The following is a 17,882-nucleotide window of genomic DNA, read 5'->3' as shown; positions in this document are numbered from 1 at the left end:
TACTCACAATATATAAAAGTACAGAAACATAAGTGAATCTTCAACCAGACTTAAAAACAGAGAACTTCAAATTGTTGCCACCTCATAGGTCAGGGGACCGGCGAGCCCCAGGTGCATAGGGCCCCCCCCAAAACCAGATAACAAGGGCACACCCAGATCACTGCAATAGAGGATTTAAAAAATAAATACAGGGGATTTCCAAAAACACAATTATATAATAAACAAAGAACCATAGTGGTATCCCTGAGTGAAAACCCACCATTATATTTGTGAGCATCTGGGCACTTCAGTATCTCATCCATATCTAACCCGATAGACTGGAAAGTGTATAGGTAACGGTTTTCAAACGATTGAGACGTATAAACGTATTGAGGATTTATCACTGGGGAAATCAATAAACATACGTATATATCAATATACATGTCCATTCAGTTGAGAAAACACAGATTCTTTCCCAAACCAAACAGGGAAAGAAAAAGGGGAGCTTATCAATAAATAGATCTAATGCTGCCCAACACACATAAAGCCACCCTGCGGTAATCCGGAACCATCTGCACTGGCCCATAAAAGAGAGGATTATCAAAGCTATAAGGGATAAACCCCAGTTATATAAGGACCTCGAAAGCAGTCCAACCAATCATCAAGCAGTGATTGAACATCACTCATGGGAAACAAACAAGGGACCTAAAATGGCGTTCAACCGCCAAACCCACGCTGTCCCGGGCATGAACGTTGCTGGGCACTGCCCCCCCAACACGCCCCATTGTGTGGAGTGACGTCATGCATCGGAGGATCACCGACACACTGAGGAAAGCACAGCCCAAGAACACAGGTTCGAAACGTATTATTCATTATGACTATGCTGCCGCCCTTGTGTGGCGGAAAACTAACACTGCACATCACCCAGAACACACCATCCCCATCGGGAAACATGGTGGTGGCAGGATCATGTTGTGGGGATGTTTTTCTTCAGCAGAAACAGGGAAGTTGGTCGGAGATGATGGGAAGATGGATGGAGCCAAATACAGGGCAATCTTAGAAAAAAACCTGTTAGTATCTGCAAAAGATGGAGGTTCATCTTCCAGCAGGACAACGACACTAAACATACAGCCAGAGATACAATGGAATGGTTCAGATCAAAGCATATTCATGTGTTAGAATGGCCCAGTCAAAGTCCAGACCTAAATTCAATTGAAAATCTGTGGCAAGACTTGCTGTTCACATCTCCTTCCAATATGACAGAGCTTAAGCCAATCTAAATGGTCCTGAAAACCATTTCACAATCTTAGATGTGTAGTCAGCAATGCCAGGGAAGGAGGCACAAATCTCACACATGGCTATACCTGTGTTACGGTCAAATCTTGCTTAACCACTTCCAGACCGGACACTTTTACCCCCTTCCTGACCAGGGCAATTTTCAGCTTTTAGCGCTATCACACTTTGAATGACAATTGCGCGGTCATGCAACACTGTACCCAAATTAATTTTTTACCATTTTTTTTAGATAGATAAAGCTTTATTTTGGTGGTATTTATTCACCACTGGGATTTGTATTTTTTTTGCTATGTAAATGAAATGTCCAAACATTTTGAAAAAAAAGTGTTTTTTTTTATAAAATTTTGCAAATAAATAATATTTCATCATAAATCTTAGCCAAAATTTATTCCGTTATCTTTTTAGTAAAAAAAAAAAAAATCCAAATTAGTTTATAAGCAAAAATTATAATTTTTAAACATTTTTTTTTACATTTTTATTTTATTTTTTTATATTATTATTTTTTATTTATTTATTTTTTTTACATACTGTCACCCTAGCAGTACAGTGTCACCATGGTGACACTGTACTACTTGTGAGGGGTGATGAAGATTTTTTTTTTTTTTTTTTACACTGATTGCTTTTACACCCATATAGGATGTAAAAGCAATCATTTCTCTTTCTCTCTGTGTGCATTCTTGCACTCATTGAGAAGAACTGAGTGAGCTGTGATTGGTCACAGCTTGTCACATGGTACAAGGCTTTTGTGAATAGCCTTGCACCATGTGACCTCTGTGATCATTCACAGATTTCACACATAGTAAGCAATGATGTCAGAAGTGACATCTTGCTTACTACTTTGCATGTGATCACTGATTGGCCAATCAGTGATCACATGATCGGGACCTCATACAGAGGTCCCGTCCGACAATCGGTGTTTCACTGTGTCCGGAGGACACAGCGGGCACCGGATCGCAGTGCTGCGCGCTCCCAGGGAGCGCGCACAAGCAGGGTGCGGGGAGGCCGTTTATAGACGGCCACCCGACCCTGCAGTGCCACCGTCCGGCCGTTTATATACAATGGCCGGTCGGGAAGTGGTTAAACTTCCTTATTCCAGCATTTTGAGGGTGATTTGTTGAAGGGGACTCCTTTGCTGGTTGTTTTTCTCTTGTGCAGTTTGATTCTGCAATATCATGTTGCACTGCACTTTCCGAACAAGAAGTCTTTGCAAAAACAATTGTCATCTGCAGTTGCTTCGCATCTTCTGCTGTCACAGCTTTTGCTGCATGTTTAATTTTTTCTGAATTCCCAAAGATGTTTGTGTTTCAGTACATATGTTATTATTTAAAGTGATACTACACCTAAAAATTTTTTTTACTTTAGTGCATTGCTTGCATTAAGGTAAAAAACGTTTTTTAAGTTCCCTGTGCCCCCCCCCCCCTTCCCTGTGTGAACGGGAAGAGAGGGGAGAAGAGATCACCACTGTGCATGGCTGCATCTCTTCTGCCATCACTTTCTCTTCACACAGGAACTCGAACAGCAGCAGGAGATATTTACTATTGCTGCTGTCAATCAAGTGTGTGGAAGAGGAAGTGGGGGGGTGGCTAAGTCCCACTGTGTGTCTATGGAGCGCAGCTCCATAGACACAGGTCAGGAGCGAGCACATAGCGTTTGTCCCCATAGCAAACGGCTTGCTATGGGGGCCCACAAAAAAGAGGAGCCAGGATCGCCGGTGGAGGACCCAAGAAGAGGAAAATCAGGGCCACTCTATGCAATACCACTGCACAAAGCAGGTGAGTATAACAAGTTTGTTACCGTAATTTTAAAAAAAATGTTTCCTTCAGTAACACTTTAATGGCATGTTTTCCAAAAATTACTGTTTTTCATTTTTATAGATTTTTATATTTGAAAGCATAGCACCCATTCTCTTGTGTAGCCCTTATGTGTATACAGATGCATAACACAGGTTTACATACAGTTATGCCTCTCAGCTTTGCCTAGTAACCTTATTAGGATCCCTAAGAACTTAGTACATTTACCCACTTGACCTTCGGAAGGTTTTACCCCGCTCATGACCAGACCATTTTTTGCTATTTAGCTCTACTCTACCTGACAATTGCACAGTAATGCAACACTGTACACAAATTCAATTTATATCATTTTTTCACACTAATAGAGCTTTCTTTTGATGGTATTTTATCACTGTTTTTTTATTTTTTCCGCTATAAATGAAAAAAGACTGAAACATTTGAAAAAAAGCAATATTTTTTACCTTTTGCTATGAAACATATTCAATAAAAAATGTCTTCATAAATTTTGGCCAAAATGTATTCTGCTGCATGTCTTTGGTAAAATAAATAAATAAATACAAATCCTAATATATGTATATTGGTTTGCATGAAAGTTACAGTATTCAAATGGTGGTATATACTGTATACTGGAATATTTATTTATATTATACTAGTAGTGGCAGCAATCAGCAACTTATAGCGGAACTGTGATGGTGCAGCAGGCATTCTGACACTGAGTGAGAACTAACTGCCACTGTCATCTCCATTGACACTGATACAGTGATCAGTGGTAATAAAATGCACTGTCACTGAATTAATGGCACTGTGTGACTAGTAACGTGTAACGTGTTTACTTTGTGGTTCTTTTACTAAGGGATGTGATGGTTTTTATACCCTGGCAAAAATCGGCACATCCCCACTGTCAGTACAGAGATCTGTGTTGTTTACCAACACAGATTTCTCTCCTGTTGTCCGCTCTGCCAATCAGCGGGCCCTGGACATGAATCACTGGCAGTGATGGAGCCAGTGAAAGCACAGCCAGAATGACAGGTGCACGCACCCCCTACCTGGAAATAAACAATCACGTATATATACATGATTTGGCGCAGCCAGCAAGCACTGTAGCAGTAAAAATACAGTGCATGGTTGGCAAGTGGTTCAAATCATAATAAATTAGCGATACCCAGAAGTACCAGATCACTGCTTGCGCACAGCAGGGCTAAAGTAAGAAAAAAAAAAACACCTGCCGGGTGCCCAGAACTACATGTCCTGGGAGTTGCATGATATAATTTGTACATCCCTGTGAAAGGAATGGCAAGCACAGCATGTCTGGCCCCAGCCATGTGAACCATGTGAAGGGATGTAAACCATTCCCAGTAGAACACAGGCCCAAGGCAGAAAGGGAACATCTCAGCATGTCTGTCACTTGGCCACCATATGCATGTGATGGGCAGTGGCTCACTAGGGAGGGACAATGCAGCAAAGTGAGGGTGATGGGAGATCCAGTGACTGGGGTCACAATACCAATTCTCATTCTACCCTAGGTTGTGTGACTGTGGCATGACAGGGAGAAGCTGAGCTTCACTTTCAGCTGTTTCCCACTTTGTGGGGTGGAGGGTGGGTAAAAGAAATTGAATCTATTTCAAGGAGCTGCCTCACACTCCCCATCCACTCACTGGTGGTAAGGAAAGGGCGCCAGATCAAGCTCGCAACACTGCAACCCCAGCACCCAGCTGTCAAACTGGGAAGGAGATGGCAGGGGTGGGCAGACAGTGAAAGCAGGCAAGGGAGGTCTTTAGTCAGGATGACAGGCACTGCTGCACTGTCAATGATTCCTCCTCACAACCCTGCCCACCAAAGGAGGGTGCTAGTTCTCTGGCAAATATAAGGGCAGTGTCCACAAACAAAATAGCAGGTGCTGTATCCTGCTCCAGCAGGCCACAAACCCACAATTACCGGCCAGCCCAAACTCTTGGAAGCACCCTTAATAGCACGAATATTCACCTGGTAGAATTGATAAAAATATGCATCAAAGACCAAGTAGCAGCTTTACTTACTTGAGCTACTGAAGCTAGTTGAGGAATTGCCCAGGAAGCACCAACACTCCTGGTAGCATGAGCCGTCACTGAAAACAGTGGAACTTTTCCCTTTAAACTGTAAGCTTTAGAACAAAGCTGACAAATCCATTAAGAAATCATAGGCTCAGCAGTTGAATTCCCTTTTTGTACCTCCTGAGGGTCCAAAAAAAGGCCATGCAGCTTCAGAGTTGCAGCAGTCAATGTCTGAAAACCCCGGCGTCTCTGGCTTAGGGCAAAAAGATGGCAACATAATGTCCTGATTGAAGTGGAAAGAAGAAACCACCTTAAGTAAGAACGATGGCTAAAGCCAAAGAACCACCTTGCTATGGTGGAACACCAGGAATGGTTCCTTACAGGAAAGGGCAGCCAATTCTGAAACTCTAAGAGCCGAAGGAATTGCAACCAGAAAAACAACTTTCCACATCAGAAGGACTAAACGAAGATCCCCTATGCATTCAATGGAGAAATCTGTAATACAGCAAATACCAAGTTGAGATCCCACAGAGTTACCAGAGTCCTGACGGGTGGAAAAATATGCGTGATACCCTGTACAAAGACAAGCACCAATGAATGTGAAGCAATCAGTCTCTAAAAAAATGATTTCCAAGGCTGAAATATGACCCTTGATTGTACTCAAAGCCTATTTTAGATCCACTCGCAACACAGAGAAAGGTAAAGATGTGACCTACAACATAACTGTGAGGATAAGTCTCACATAAAACAATAAAAGATTTTAAGTCCTATGGTAAATCTTCCTTGAAGTCACATTCCTAGCCTTCAGAAAGGTAGGAATGACCAAATCAGACTCCTCTGTTTCTCAAGACTTGGCCTTCAACAGCCATGCCATTAAAGCTAGCGACTGCAAAGAAGAATGGAAGATTGGACCTTGCAACAGAAGGTTGTGTCAATCCAAGGAGCGTCTGTATGCCATGTTCACAATGTCCATGGCCAAATCGAGGTGACTAGAATCACTAGAATTCGTTCCACACGAATCCTGCAAAGTAAACGAGGGAGAAATTGCAATGGTGGAAAGGCATAAACCAGGGAGAACTGGAAAGTGAAAGTTTCACCACATCATCCACTGCACACACTTAGAAGATTCTGGTCCTGGAGCTGAACTTGTCCAGCTTTACACTGCACCTGGACACCAGAATATCCATATCCAGGGTGCCCCACCATCGGCAAAGTTCCTAGAACACCTATAGATGCAGAACGCTCTTCCTCAGCAGTTATTGACAGTTGAGAAAATCCACTTGTCAATTTTCCTCACCTGGAACATGCACAGTGGACAGTGCTGGGACATCAAGTTCCACCAGAAACAGGATGAGATCCACTTCCTCCTGGGCCACCTGACTTCTGGTGCCTCCTCAGCTCCGGAATGTTGATGGGCAACAACCTATCCTGTGGTGAACATTTTCCTTGGATCAAAAGATTTTCCAGAACTCCCCTCAACCTGTCAGGCTGGCATCCATCATCATAACCTTCCAGAAGAGGGGGAGAAAGGATTTTCTTATATCTCCAGCATTCATAAAGATATCCACCAGTCCAGCGACAGAATCGTGCTGAGATGTTAAGACATTGGGGAGTCCATTCATTGCATCCTCCTGTCCCATGCCATCAAGGCATTCTGCTGTAGAGGCCTGTAATGAAACCTGACAAAGGGTACCACTTCAAAGGAGGCCACACTCTTTCCCAGGACCCTCATGCAAAGGTGAATCAAGGGATTTTTAGAAACTTGAGCAAGTTAGAGTCTGTAGAGCAAGATATTTTCCCTGAGTGAGGATCACTTGTGCCTGGACAGTATCCATGGTTAGGCCCAGATATTCCAACCTTTGGGATAGGATTAAAGCAGGTTTCAGTAAATCAAGAACTCATCCAAACGTCTCCAGAGTGTGTACTGTGTGAGACACAGTGGTATCCAACAGAGAAGAGGACTACTCCCGCAGCTATGCAATAACAGGAATACCTCCAGTCCGCAGGAGAACCAGAACTGGAGCCAAGGCCTTAGTGAACACTCTGAGAGTTGAGGACAAGCCAAAGGGCCACAAATTTAAAATGACAATCCACCACTAACTGCAAAAAATGGGGGGGTGGGGGATATCAAAGATGCTTACTTGTACATTGGCAGGTACAGCACTTCCACAGGCCCAAGGCAGAAACGGAGCAATACAGCATGTCCGTCACCTGGCCACCATATGCATGTGATGGCCATCGGCTTACTAGGGAGGGACAATGCAGCTAGGTTGGGGTGATGGGAGATCCAGTGACCGGGTTCACAATGCCAATTCTCATTGCACCCTAGGCTGTGACAGGACAGAGAGAAACTAGGTTCATTTTCACCTGTGTGTCACTGAGTGACAACGTTGAGTCAACTAGGGCTGTTGGTATCACATCTTAAATGGCAGCGCCCAGCTGCAGACACACACAAACATACATACAATCTTTGCCTTGCTAATCTTTAAACTTTTCTTAAAGTGATTGTAAAGTCTAGATTTTTTTTTAAATTAAAATAAAAAATGTTATACTTACATGCTCTATGCAAACCCCCTCTTCTGGGGTCCCCTGCTGATGCTGCAGTCTCCTCCTCTTCTCTGTGTGCCCCCATAGCAAGCAGTTTGCACGTGTGTGCTCAATCCTAAGCTGTGTATGTCTATAGAGCCGCGATCCATAGGCACACACAGCTAGGCTTGTTCCCTCCCCCAGTCCCTCCTCACAGCATTTGACTGACAGCAGCCAATAGCTCCTGCTGCTGCACGAGTGCCTGTGAGAAGAGGAAGCGAAAACTGCAAGCTGTATCCCTGACAGGCTCAGGTACAGTGCCTTGAAAAAGTATTCATACCCCTTGAAATTTTCCACATTTTATTGGGATTTTATGTGATACACCAACACAAAGTGTGGCGTGCATTTGTATTCAGCCCCCTTTACTCTGATACCCCTAACTAAAATCCAGTGTAACCAATTGCCTTCAGAAGTCACCTAATTAGTAAATAGAGTCCACCTGTGTGTAATTTAATCTCAGTATAAATACATCAGTTCTGTGAAGCCCACATAGGTTTGTTAAAGAACATTAGTGAACAAACAGCATCATGAAGTCCAAGGAACACACCAGACAGGTCAAGGATACAGTTGAGAACAAGTTTAAAGCAGGGTTAGGTTATAAAAAAAAAAAAAAAAGCTTTGAACATCTCATGGAGCACTGATCAAATCATCATCCAAAAATTGCAAACCTACCAAGACACTGCAGTCCACGTAAACTGACAGGCCAGGCAAGGAGAGCATTAATCAGAGAAGCAGCCAAGAGGCCCACGGTAACTCTGAAAGAAACTGTCCACAGCACAACTATTACTCATGCACTCCACAAATCTGGCCTTTATGGAAGAGTGGCAAGAAGAAAGCCTTTGACAAAAGAAAGCCATAAGATGTCCCGTTTGCAAGAAGCCTTGTGGGATATTCAGCAAATTCAGCAAATATGTGGAAGAAGGTGCTCTGGTCAGATGAGACCAAAATTTAACTTTTTGGCCTAAAAGCAAAATGTTATTTGTGGCGAAAACCCACATAATTTTGGTAATAATACCACTCAAGAAGGCAGTATCGACCAACTCATACAATTGGCTGTTAAATTTACCAATTACATCTGGTGAGATTCGGTGAGACCAATTTCTATTGGAAAGAATCTTATTGAACATATTAACATAAGACAATGCTGCCGCACTTGTGTGGCGGAAAACTAACACTGCACATCACCCTGAACACACCATCCCCACCAGGAAACATGGTGGTGGCAGCTTCATGTTGTGGGCATGCTTTTCTCCAGCACTGACAGGCAAGCTGGTCAGAGTTCATTGGAAGATGGATGGAGCCAAATACAGGGCAATCTTAGAAGAAAACCTGTTAGAGTCTACAAAAAAACTAAGACTGGAGCGAAGGTTCACCTTCCAGCAGGACAACAACCATAAACAAACAGCCAGAGCTACAATGGAATGGTTCAGATCAAAGCATATTCATGTGTTAGAATGGCCCAGTCAAAGTCCAGACCTAAATCCAATTGAGAATCTGTGGCAAGACCCGAAAATTGCTGATCACAGATGCTCTCCATCCAATATGACAGAGCTTGAGCTTGGGCTGAATACAAATGCACACTTTTCAGATATTTATTTGTAAAAAATTTTGAAAACCATTTATTTTCCTTCCACTTCACAATTATGTGCCACTTTGTGTTTGTCTATCACATAAAATCCCAATAAATTACATTTACTTTTTGGTTGTAACATTACAAAATGTTGAAAATTTCAAGGGATATGAATACTTTTTCAAGGAACTGTAAGTGTTCAGAGTGGTGGCCAGGGAAATAGTGGGGAGGTTTTTTTACATTACTGCAGGGAATGCATTAAGGTAAAAAATACCCAGCCTCTAGAAAAACTTTAAAGTTGGAAAGCACATATGGAAGAAAAAAATGCATTTAGTTAATTATTTGTGTATGCTCATTTCTGCTTTTAAAAGCACAACTACAATTTGTTTTCCATGCAGACTGCACAAAATTGAACAGACTTTAGAAGAAGAAGACACGAAATATTTTATATTTATACTTGTATTAAAATGTATCTCCAGCCAATCTTTGTTAGTTTTGGATAGAGTGGGGAAGAATTAGAACCCCTGCTGGGTTTTACTATCTGGGGATTTTCTTTTTTTTTCTTTAGAGGGCTTTACCTTCAATTACTGCCATGGTGACAAAGCTTTTACAAGGCAGGATGCGATAAAAATTCTGCAACAGGCCATAATAAAAAGTAAACAGGAGTTCTAGCCTTATCTTATGCTATTGAAAAACTATGGTTTTCTTTTTTGTTCATTCAGGGACACAGAATTTAATGACATTTGGGACATCCAAAGCAGCCCAACAGGGGGGTAAGCAACACAGCACACAAAAGACTAAAAGACCAACTATAAAACTACTGAGGACTGTTTGCACCTTAAGGAGTCGTCTAAAGGACCTTATGCCAGAAAATGGCATCAGAGGTGGACTGACCATCTACCTAGAAAAATTTTGAGAACATGTGAACAAAAGACCAGTTAACAGCCTTTCAAATTGGGAAACTACCACAAAACTGGTAGCGATTAAATGCTCATCACTTCCAGTTTCCTAGACCACAGAAATGATCGGAGCTGTTCCAGAAGGAAGCGGGAGGGGACATGGAGCCCCTAGGATTGCTTCTACAAAAAAGCCGACCGCTGGCTGAGAGCTGAGAAAAACAATGACAGGGATGATGCCTGCAGGATCATCCCAGTATAACCACTCCAGTAAGTTGCTGGTCCGCAAGTGGTTAAAGAATAATTCCAAGCATGGTTATTTTATACATGGGTTCAGCTTAGACCAATGTAACTACACTTAGGTTCATGTATATTTGGACACAGACACAATTTTCATACTTTTGGATCTGTATGCCACCAGAATAAATTAAAATGAAAGAATCCAAATGAATTTTAAGTGAAGACCTTTCAGCTTTAATTCAAGGGGTTGAACATAAGTATCAAGCACAAATTTTAGGAAGTGCAACCATTTTTATACACAATCCCTCCATTTTTAGGGGCTCGAATATAATTGGACAAATGAATATAATCATAAATAAAATGTTCATTTTTAATATTTTGTTGAGAATCCTTTACTGGCAATGACTACCTGAAGTCTGGAACCCATGGACTTTACCAAAGACTGGGTTTCCTCCTTTCTAATGCTTTTCCAGGCTCTAACTGCAGCTGTCTTCAGTTGTTCTTTGTTTGTGAGTCTTTCTGCCTTTAGTTTTGCCTTCAGTAAGTGAAATGCATGCTCAATTGGGTTGAGATCAGGCGATTGACTCGGCCATTTCAGAATATTCCACTTCTTTTCCTTCAAAAGCTCCTAGGTTGCTTTTGCAGTGCTGGTTTGGATCATACTGTGATGCGCCGTCCAATCAACTTTGCTGCATTTGGCTGAATCTGGGTTGACAGTATTGACAGTAAACACTGCAGAATTCATCCGGCTGCTTCTGTCACATCATCAATAAACACCAATGACCCAGTGCCACTGGAAGCCATGCATGCCCATGTTATTACACTGCCTCTACCATGTTTTACAGAAGACATTGTGTGCTTTGGATCATGAGCTGTTCTCTGCCTTCTCCACACTTTTTTCTTCCCATCATTGTGGTATAGATTCATCTTAGTTTCATCCGTCAAAGGAATGCTTTTCCAGAACTGATCTGGCTTTTTTTAATATGTTTTTTGGCAAAGTCTAACCGGGCTTTTCTATTCTTCAGGCTTATGGTGAACCCTCTGTATTTGCTCTCGTGAAGTCTTCTCTTGATTGTAGACTTAATACGTCCACCTCCTGGAGTGTCCTTCACTTGTCTGGATATTGTGAATGGGTTTTTCTTTACCATAGAGAGGATCCTGCGATCATCCACCACTGTTGTCATCTGTGGACGTCCATGCCTTTTTATGTTGCTGAGCTTACCAGTGCGTTCTTTCCTCAGAATGTACCAAACTGTTGATTTGGCCACTCCTAATGTTGCTGCCATCGCTTCGTTTTTAAGCCTGGTTCACTTGCATGGACAGCTCCTTTGAACGCATGATGTAAGTTCACAGCAACAAAATTCCAAATGCAAATACCACACTTAGAATCAACTTCAGACCTTTTACCTGCTTAATTGATGAAGAAATAACGAAGGAGTAGCCCACACCTGGCCATGAAACAGCTTTTGATTCAACTGTCCAATTACTTTTGCTCCCTTGAAAAAGGGGGAAGGCTACTCTTAAGAGCTGTAATTCCTAAACCCTTCCCCAATTTGGATACATTACCCTCAAATTAAACCTGAAAGTGTGCATTTCAGCCCATATCCATTATATAACTATAGCTTGAATATGTTTTGGTAAATACCTGAAAAAAACTAAAATTGTGCCTGTGTCTAAATATATATGGACCTAACTGTGTGTACAGAGAATATTTGGCCAATGTCCCCAAAAGCTGGAAATCAGTGAAGTAGAAACTGCTACTTTAGTGACCTCCATTTGCTTTCGAGTGCTATGCCAAGCTCCCGCATCTCTGCTTGGCACAGGAGTTATTCAGAGAAAGGGGCTGGAATTTTATTTTTTTTTTAATATGGTATCAGTGTCAGTTAGTGTCAATGTCAGTGTGTTTTAGGTTAAAAAAAAAAAAAAGACAAACAAAAATGTGCACTATTGTTTCTGGGCTGTACTACGGGTACAAACAACAAATACCATACAAATAAATGGTATCGCTGCAATCGTCAAGAGCTTTTACCATGTTGGGCCAGTTTTCCATTGATAATAACAAAAAACAAAATCAGGAGATATCCATTACCATTTACCACCAATTAAAAGCCCAATTTGTACTGAAAAAAACAAAGTATAATTCACTTGGATGCAAAGTAGTTGTGATGATATGTATGGTTTTACTAACACGTCAACCGTGCAAAATTGTGCTTAGGCATTTAGATTTGTTTTACCCTTAAGTGTGAAGGGGTTAAATACAATGTTTTTTGAGATATGAATAGAGCTGGCTATAGACGGATCTAATTTCAAACCACGTATGGGCAGACTGGTTGTACTCTTTTGGTTTTTTTTTTCATTCAATCACTGCCGGCAACTATAGCCGCAAGCAGTGATCACTGTATTCTGATGGCGGGGAAACTCAATGTGGGAGATTCCCCTATCAACACTTAATGTGTTGATAGGGGAATCAAGCAATTTTCTTTGTGTAGCTCCTTGTGTAGCCTGTGTAGCTCCTTCAGCAACCCAAAAAATAATCATGCCTTCAAAATTGCTAGTTCAAAACTGAAGCACTACAAGAATAATACAGGTTGGTCATTAAAATCTCACATAAATCAAAATAATAAAGCGGCACTATAAAGAAGCATTACCACAGCACATAAAGCAAATAAGCCTTTTGAATTGGCATATTTCTTAATTAAGTCAGTTAGCAATGAAAACTAAATCATATATAAATGAAAACATACTTGTTTTCTTCAAAAGTGTGCTTAGACACAGAATGTGAGCAGGTGAATGGATTTTCTTTACTTTGCTGGCTAATCATTCTGGGTTTGTGGTCAAAACATTTCTGAAATACAAACAGGAAATAATTTTAAACATAACATCTTTAAATTGACTCAAACAATAAAAATGATCAAAAGTGTACCTCCTATAAACAGCATATTTCATACGTGTCTAGTCTGCTGCTGGCTCTGCTATACCACAGAGAAAATCACTGCTTAAAGCAGAACTTCTTTCTCAGTTAACATTGACTATTTGTAATCCCTATGCTGCTAGCATTATTAAATTGATAGGAAAGTGTATCATATTTAGTTGTCTTAAAGTGACTGTAAACCTAAACTAAAAAAAAAACTACAGCAAACATGTCATACCTAAGTGCTCTGTGCAATGGTTTTGAAAAGTGCAGCCCCAATCCTCCTCTTCTCGGGTGCCCCGCAAGTACTCTCAGCTCCTTGCCCCCATAGCAATGGCTCTTGCCTCTGTCCAGTAAGGAGAGAGACCCTACTCTCGGGCACAGCGCTGGATCGAGATCATGCCCAGGTAAGCATAAGGAGGAAGCTGCATGCAGAAGATTTTTTAACTGAAAGTGATTGTAAAGCTGTTTTTTCTACTTTATTAAAATGAAAAACATGTCATACTTACCTGCTCTGTGCAGCAGTTTTACACAGAGCAGCCCCAATCTTCCTCTTCTCGGATCCTGCGCCAGTGCTCCTGACTCCACCACCGCAGCCTGCTCTGTTTGTCCTGCTGCTGTATCTGAGCCAATGAGGAGCAAGAGAGCCTCAGCTCTCATGCAAATCACTCGATCTAGAGAGGGCTCACCCCTGCAGGTGAAGCTGCACACAGAAGTTATATTTAACTTGCTGCATAGAATTCAGTAGGGTAAAAAAACTTTTTGCCTTTACACCACTTTAAACTTTTCTTTTTTTACATTTCTTTGGTTAATTCCTGGTTTTCAAGCCTAGGCAAATCATGTCATACATCCCAGGTGTCTTCAAGGGTAGCAGGGGTTTTCCCAGCTAAGCACACCTTCCTGCCTGAATGCCTGAGCTAAGGGGATACGGATTCCACAAAGTAAATGCTACATGAATCATCTGCCCTTACATCCAGAATTGCTTGGGGGCGATTTCTTAGAACAATTAAACCACTTGCCTACCTGCCACTTTTACCCTCTTCGTGCGCAGGCCAATTTTCAGCTTTCAGCGCTGCCGCACTTTGAATGACAATTGTGCGGTCATGGAACAATGTACCTATATAAACTTTTTAAAAATTTTTTCGCACAAATAGAGCTTTCTTTTGGTATTATTTAATCGCCACTGGGTATTTTATTATTTGCACTATAAACAAAAAAATTAGCAACAAATGTGAAAAAAATGTTTTTCTTTGTTTCTATTACAAAATTTGGCAAACAGCTAATTTTTCTCCTTCACTGACATGCATTGATGAGGCTGCACTGATGAGGTGGCACAGATGGGCACTGACAGTTGTACTAATGAGGCGGCACTGGTGGGCATTGATGAGGAGGCACTGATATGCAGCAATGATGGGCAGTGATAGGCGGCGCTGACTGGCAGCACTGACTGGGCGCAACTGTTTGGCGGCACTGATGGGTGGCACTGATGATCAGGGCCCTGATGATCAGTGCAGATGTCTGCTGTATCATTTGCCGGGTATCAGCAGTACTTTCCTCATGCTATGAGAGTGTTAGTTAAGTGCAGCCAATGACCGGCAACTGTATTTACATTGTGATCTGCCGTGTCATAGGACACAGTGATTACGGAATGCACGCGGGAGGACGTTATATGACGCCCTCTCAGAACTGGACAACTGCGCTGCAGCGGTCATTCGGCTATAGCGTGGTTGGCTAGAGGTTAAGCAAGGAGATGGATGGGTAAGTTTGCTTTCAATATTTCAATTAATTAAAGTGTTTTTGGTTTGTGCTGCTCAGATGCAGTGTAGTTCCGCTTTAAAGAAATTTTTAAATCTGACACTTATGGTAGTGTCAGGTTCCTGGCCCCATTGTGATTGCAAAGGTTGCTCCCACCAGCATCTACTTCAGTTTTTTCAGTGACTGGAGATCAGCTTTCATGTTCTACTCCCACTTTAAAATAACATCTTCCTAAGCGGTTCCCTGAGCTACGGGATGTTAATTTAAGACCTTTCCCTGAAGCAACAAAACTCTCCAGAGATTTCTCTAATCTACATTGATGGACTGCACAATATTATGGAAGGACCCAGACACTAGATCAGTAATCACTCTGGGTGGTCACAGAGAAAGTGATCTGAGTGATTAACCCTTTCCCTTCAATTGCCATAGTTGTATTATGGTGGGGCAGTTACAGGATGAAAACAAATCTTCGGCCGCTGGAGCAGTAATCGATTCCTCAACCCTGCTGTACTTCACTCCAATGTGCACCCCTCTGTAGAGTTTCAAGATGCTGAGCAGGGGAGGAGATTGCTAAACTCCTGCTCAATGGCCTCCTCATCTTAGAATGACCTATTTTGGGTTCAAAGTAGGGATGCGTCGAAATGTATCGGCCGAAAATAGTGTTATCGACATTTTGGCAATAGGAAAAAAAGGTGTCCATAATGGCCAAAGAAAACGCACAAATTTCCCCATGATATTACCCACGATTTATACCTGCGATTTTACCACCTTTAGGATGCTTTTTTCATAGGTCACGTGACTAAAAAATGCATCAAAACACAACACGTGTGCGTTTTTGATGATTTTCAATGCATTTCAGGCCTGGTTCACACCATTGCAGTTTGCCTTTTGTCCGTTTTGTATCTTTGCATGCATGTTTTTAATGCATTTTTTAAGCATTTTGCGGGGTTTTTTAAATTTTTTTTTGGCCAACTTGTTGCTGGACAGAAAACGCAAAATGCTTAAAAAACACAACATGTGCCTTTTTGATGCGTTTTCAATGCATTTCAGGCCTGGTTCACACTAATGCAGTTTGCGTTTCATCCATTATGCACACTCATTTTTTACGCGTTTTGTGCATAAAAGTGCAAAACGCAAATGCATCAAAAATGCACTACATGCGTTTTCTGCAGCATCTCCATTGAAGTCTATTGAACCAAAAAGGCAACATTTTGCGTTTAAAAAAGTTTGACCCTTTCCAAAAATGCAGCAGCTCAAAAAATCATATATGTGAACATGTCCCATGGGAAACAATACTAACTGGACTGTAGTGCGTTTCTGCAAAAAACCCTAAAAAAACTAATTGGTATGAACCAGGCCTCAATGGGGAGGTGCGTTTTTGGTGCATGTTTTTTTTTTTTATTTTAACTCAACAAATATGGACCAAAAATGTGGCAAGCATGATTTTTAACACAGCAAAGGAAACACAAATGACCAATGTGAAGACGCACATTGAATTTAAAGGGGCGCATTTTTCTTGTGCCTTTTTTTTTTATACAAAAACTGCTCAGTCTGAAAACAGTCTATTGGCCGAAAGGTTCTGAAAATAAATTCATATTCATTTAAATTCATGTTAATTAAAGAGTCGAATATAATACAATTATATATATTTTAAAAAAAATTGTCCATTTCGTCTTTGTTTTTTGGCCAAATGCATCCTGAATTTTTGGTTTCGGTCCAACAATTTTCATATTGGTGCAGCACTAGTTGAAAGCTGTCTGAAATGCCAGGTAAGCAGCATATCAGGACACTCTAACTCCTGATTACATTATTTTCCACACACAATAGTGACCTGGCACCCAGTGTTTATTAGACCCAGCATATATGTATATGTATGCCAGAATAGCAGCTTACCTCACAAAGAAAGACAAAAGTCCCTGAGTGCTCCTGCAGTAGATGAGGGATTGTTAGGTTAACTTTTCTGCTTCCTCCAAAGAGTGTATCTCTACAGAATGTTCCTTTTCTCTCTAAAGTCCACACATCAATTTCTTCTTGGCAGTATGCAAATGTACAGTTTCCTAAATATGTGCACTCCATACCTTGATCAACGTCTGAAAGAAATAATGTTTAACATATAAAAATTAAAACAGCTAACAGATAAGTAAAAAAACTGTAGTGTGTAAATGAGCTTTAAAACAGGTCTTCGCTGACCACTGTAGCAGGAGACACTGTGGAGCAATTCATCCTCGATATTTACAGAAAAAGCACTGACATCATTCAAGTCATCTGCTTAGCAGCTCCAGTTCCCCTAATTACCACTCCCAGATCTTATGTGATGTGTTTACATTAGAGATCAGAATGTTGAAAGACTATAAAGTCACTGTTTATAAAGGATAGCAGGGTGAGCTGGGCTGCCTGAGAAGACTTTGGAAAAATAAAATCTGATTTAAAAAAAAAAAAATCCAAAACTTTTTAAAATTGTAATCATTATGTTACTTTTCAATGTGTAAAAATCTGATCGTGCACTGTTTACCTTAAAGTGGTTGTAAACCTCAGACATGAAATATGAAAAAAGAATATCCCTCTTCGTAGAGTGTACGTGTCCCAATTTAGGCTACTTTCACACTAAGGAGTTTTTGAAGTGTTTTTGCATTAAAAATAAGTACCTGAAAAGCTCAAGAAAAATGCTTTCCTATGTTTGTCTATGTATGTTTTCACACTGGGGCGTTGCACTTCTGTGGCTGTGTAAAAACTGCTTGCAGCATCTTTGGAGAATGTTTGCTCATTTAAAAAAAACGCCCAGAAAATGCCTCTTCCCATTGAAATCAATAGAAAGCACCATCTGAGAAG

The 17,882-nt window shown here is 41.1% G+C and overlaps 1 protein-coding gene across 1 annotated transcript in view; it reads right to left on the bottom strand.

Moving 5' to 3' along the window:
- Window positions 1-17,882, bottom strand: part of ZC3H7A (zinc finger CCCH-type containing 7A) — a 113,549-nt gene that overhangs the window by 33,175 nt on the left and 62,492 nt on the right. Inside the window, exons 14-15 of the mRNA XM_089669933.1 lie at window positions 16,947-17,143; window positions 13,132-13,232 (exon numbers count right to left, since the gene is read on the bottom strand). Of these exons, the coding sequence (XP_089526059.1) occupies window positions 13,132-13,232; window positions 16,947-17,143 (298 nt within the window). The remainder of the gene's footprint in view (window positions 1-13,131; window positions 13,233-16,946; window positions 17,144-17,882) is intronic.

This window comes from Staurois parvus, unplaced genomic scaffold (genome assembly GCF_062004578.1).
Source record: "Staurois parvus isolate SC_StPar_1 unplaced genomic scaffold, SC_StPar_1.0 ptg000084l, whole genome shotgun sequence".
NCBI classification, from domain to species: domain Eukaryota; kingdom Metazoa; phylum Chordata; class Amphibia; order Anura; family Ranidae; genus Staurois; species Staurois parvus.
This window is presented reverse-complemented; position numbering and strand designations above follow the sequence as displayed.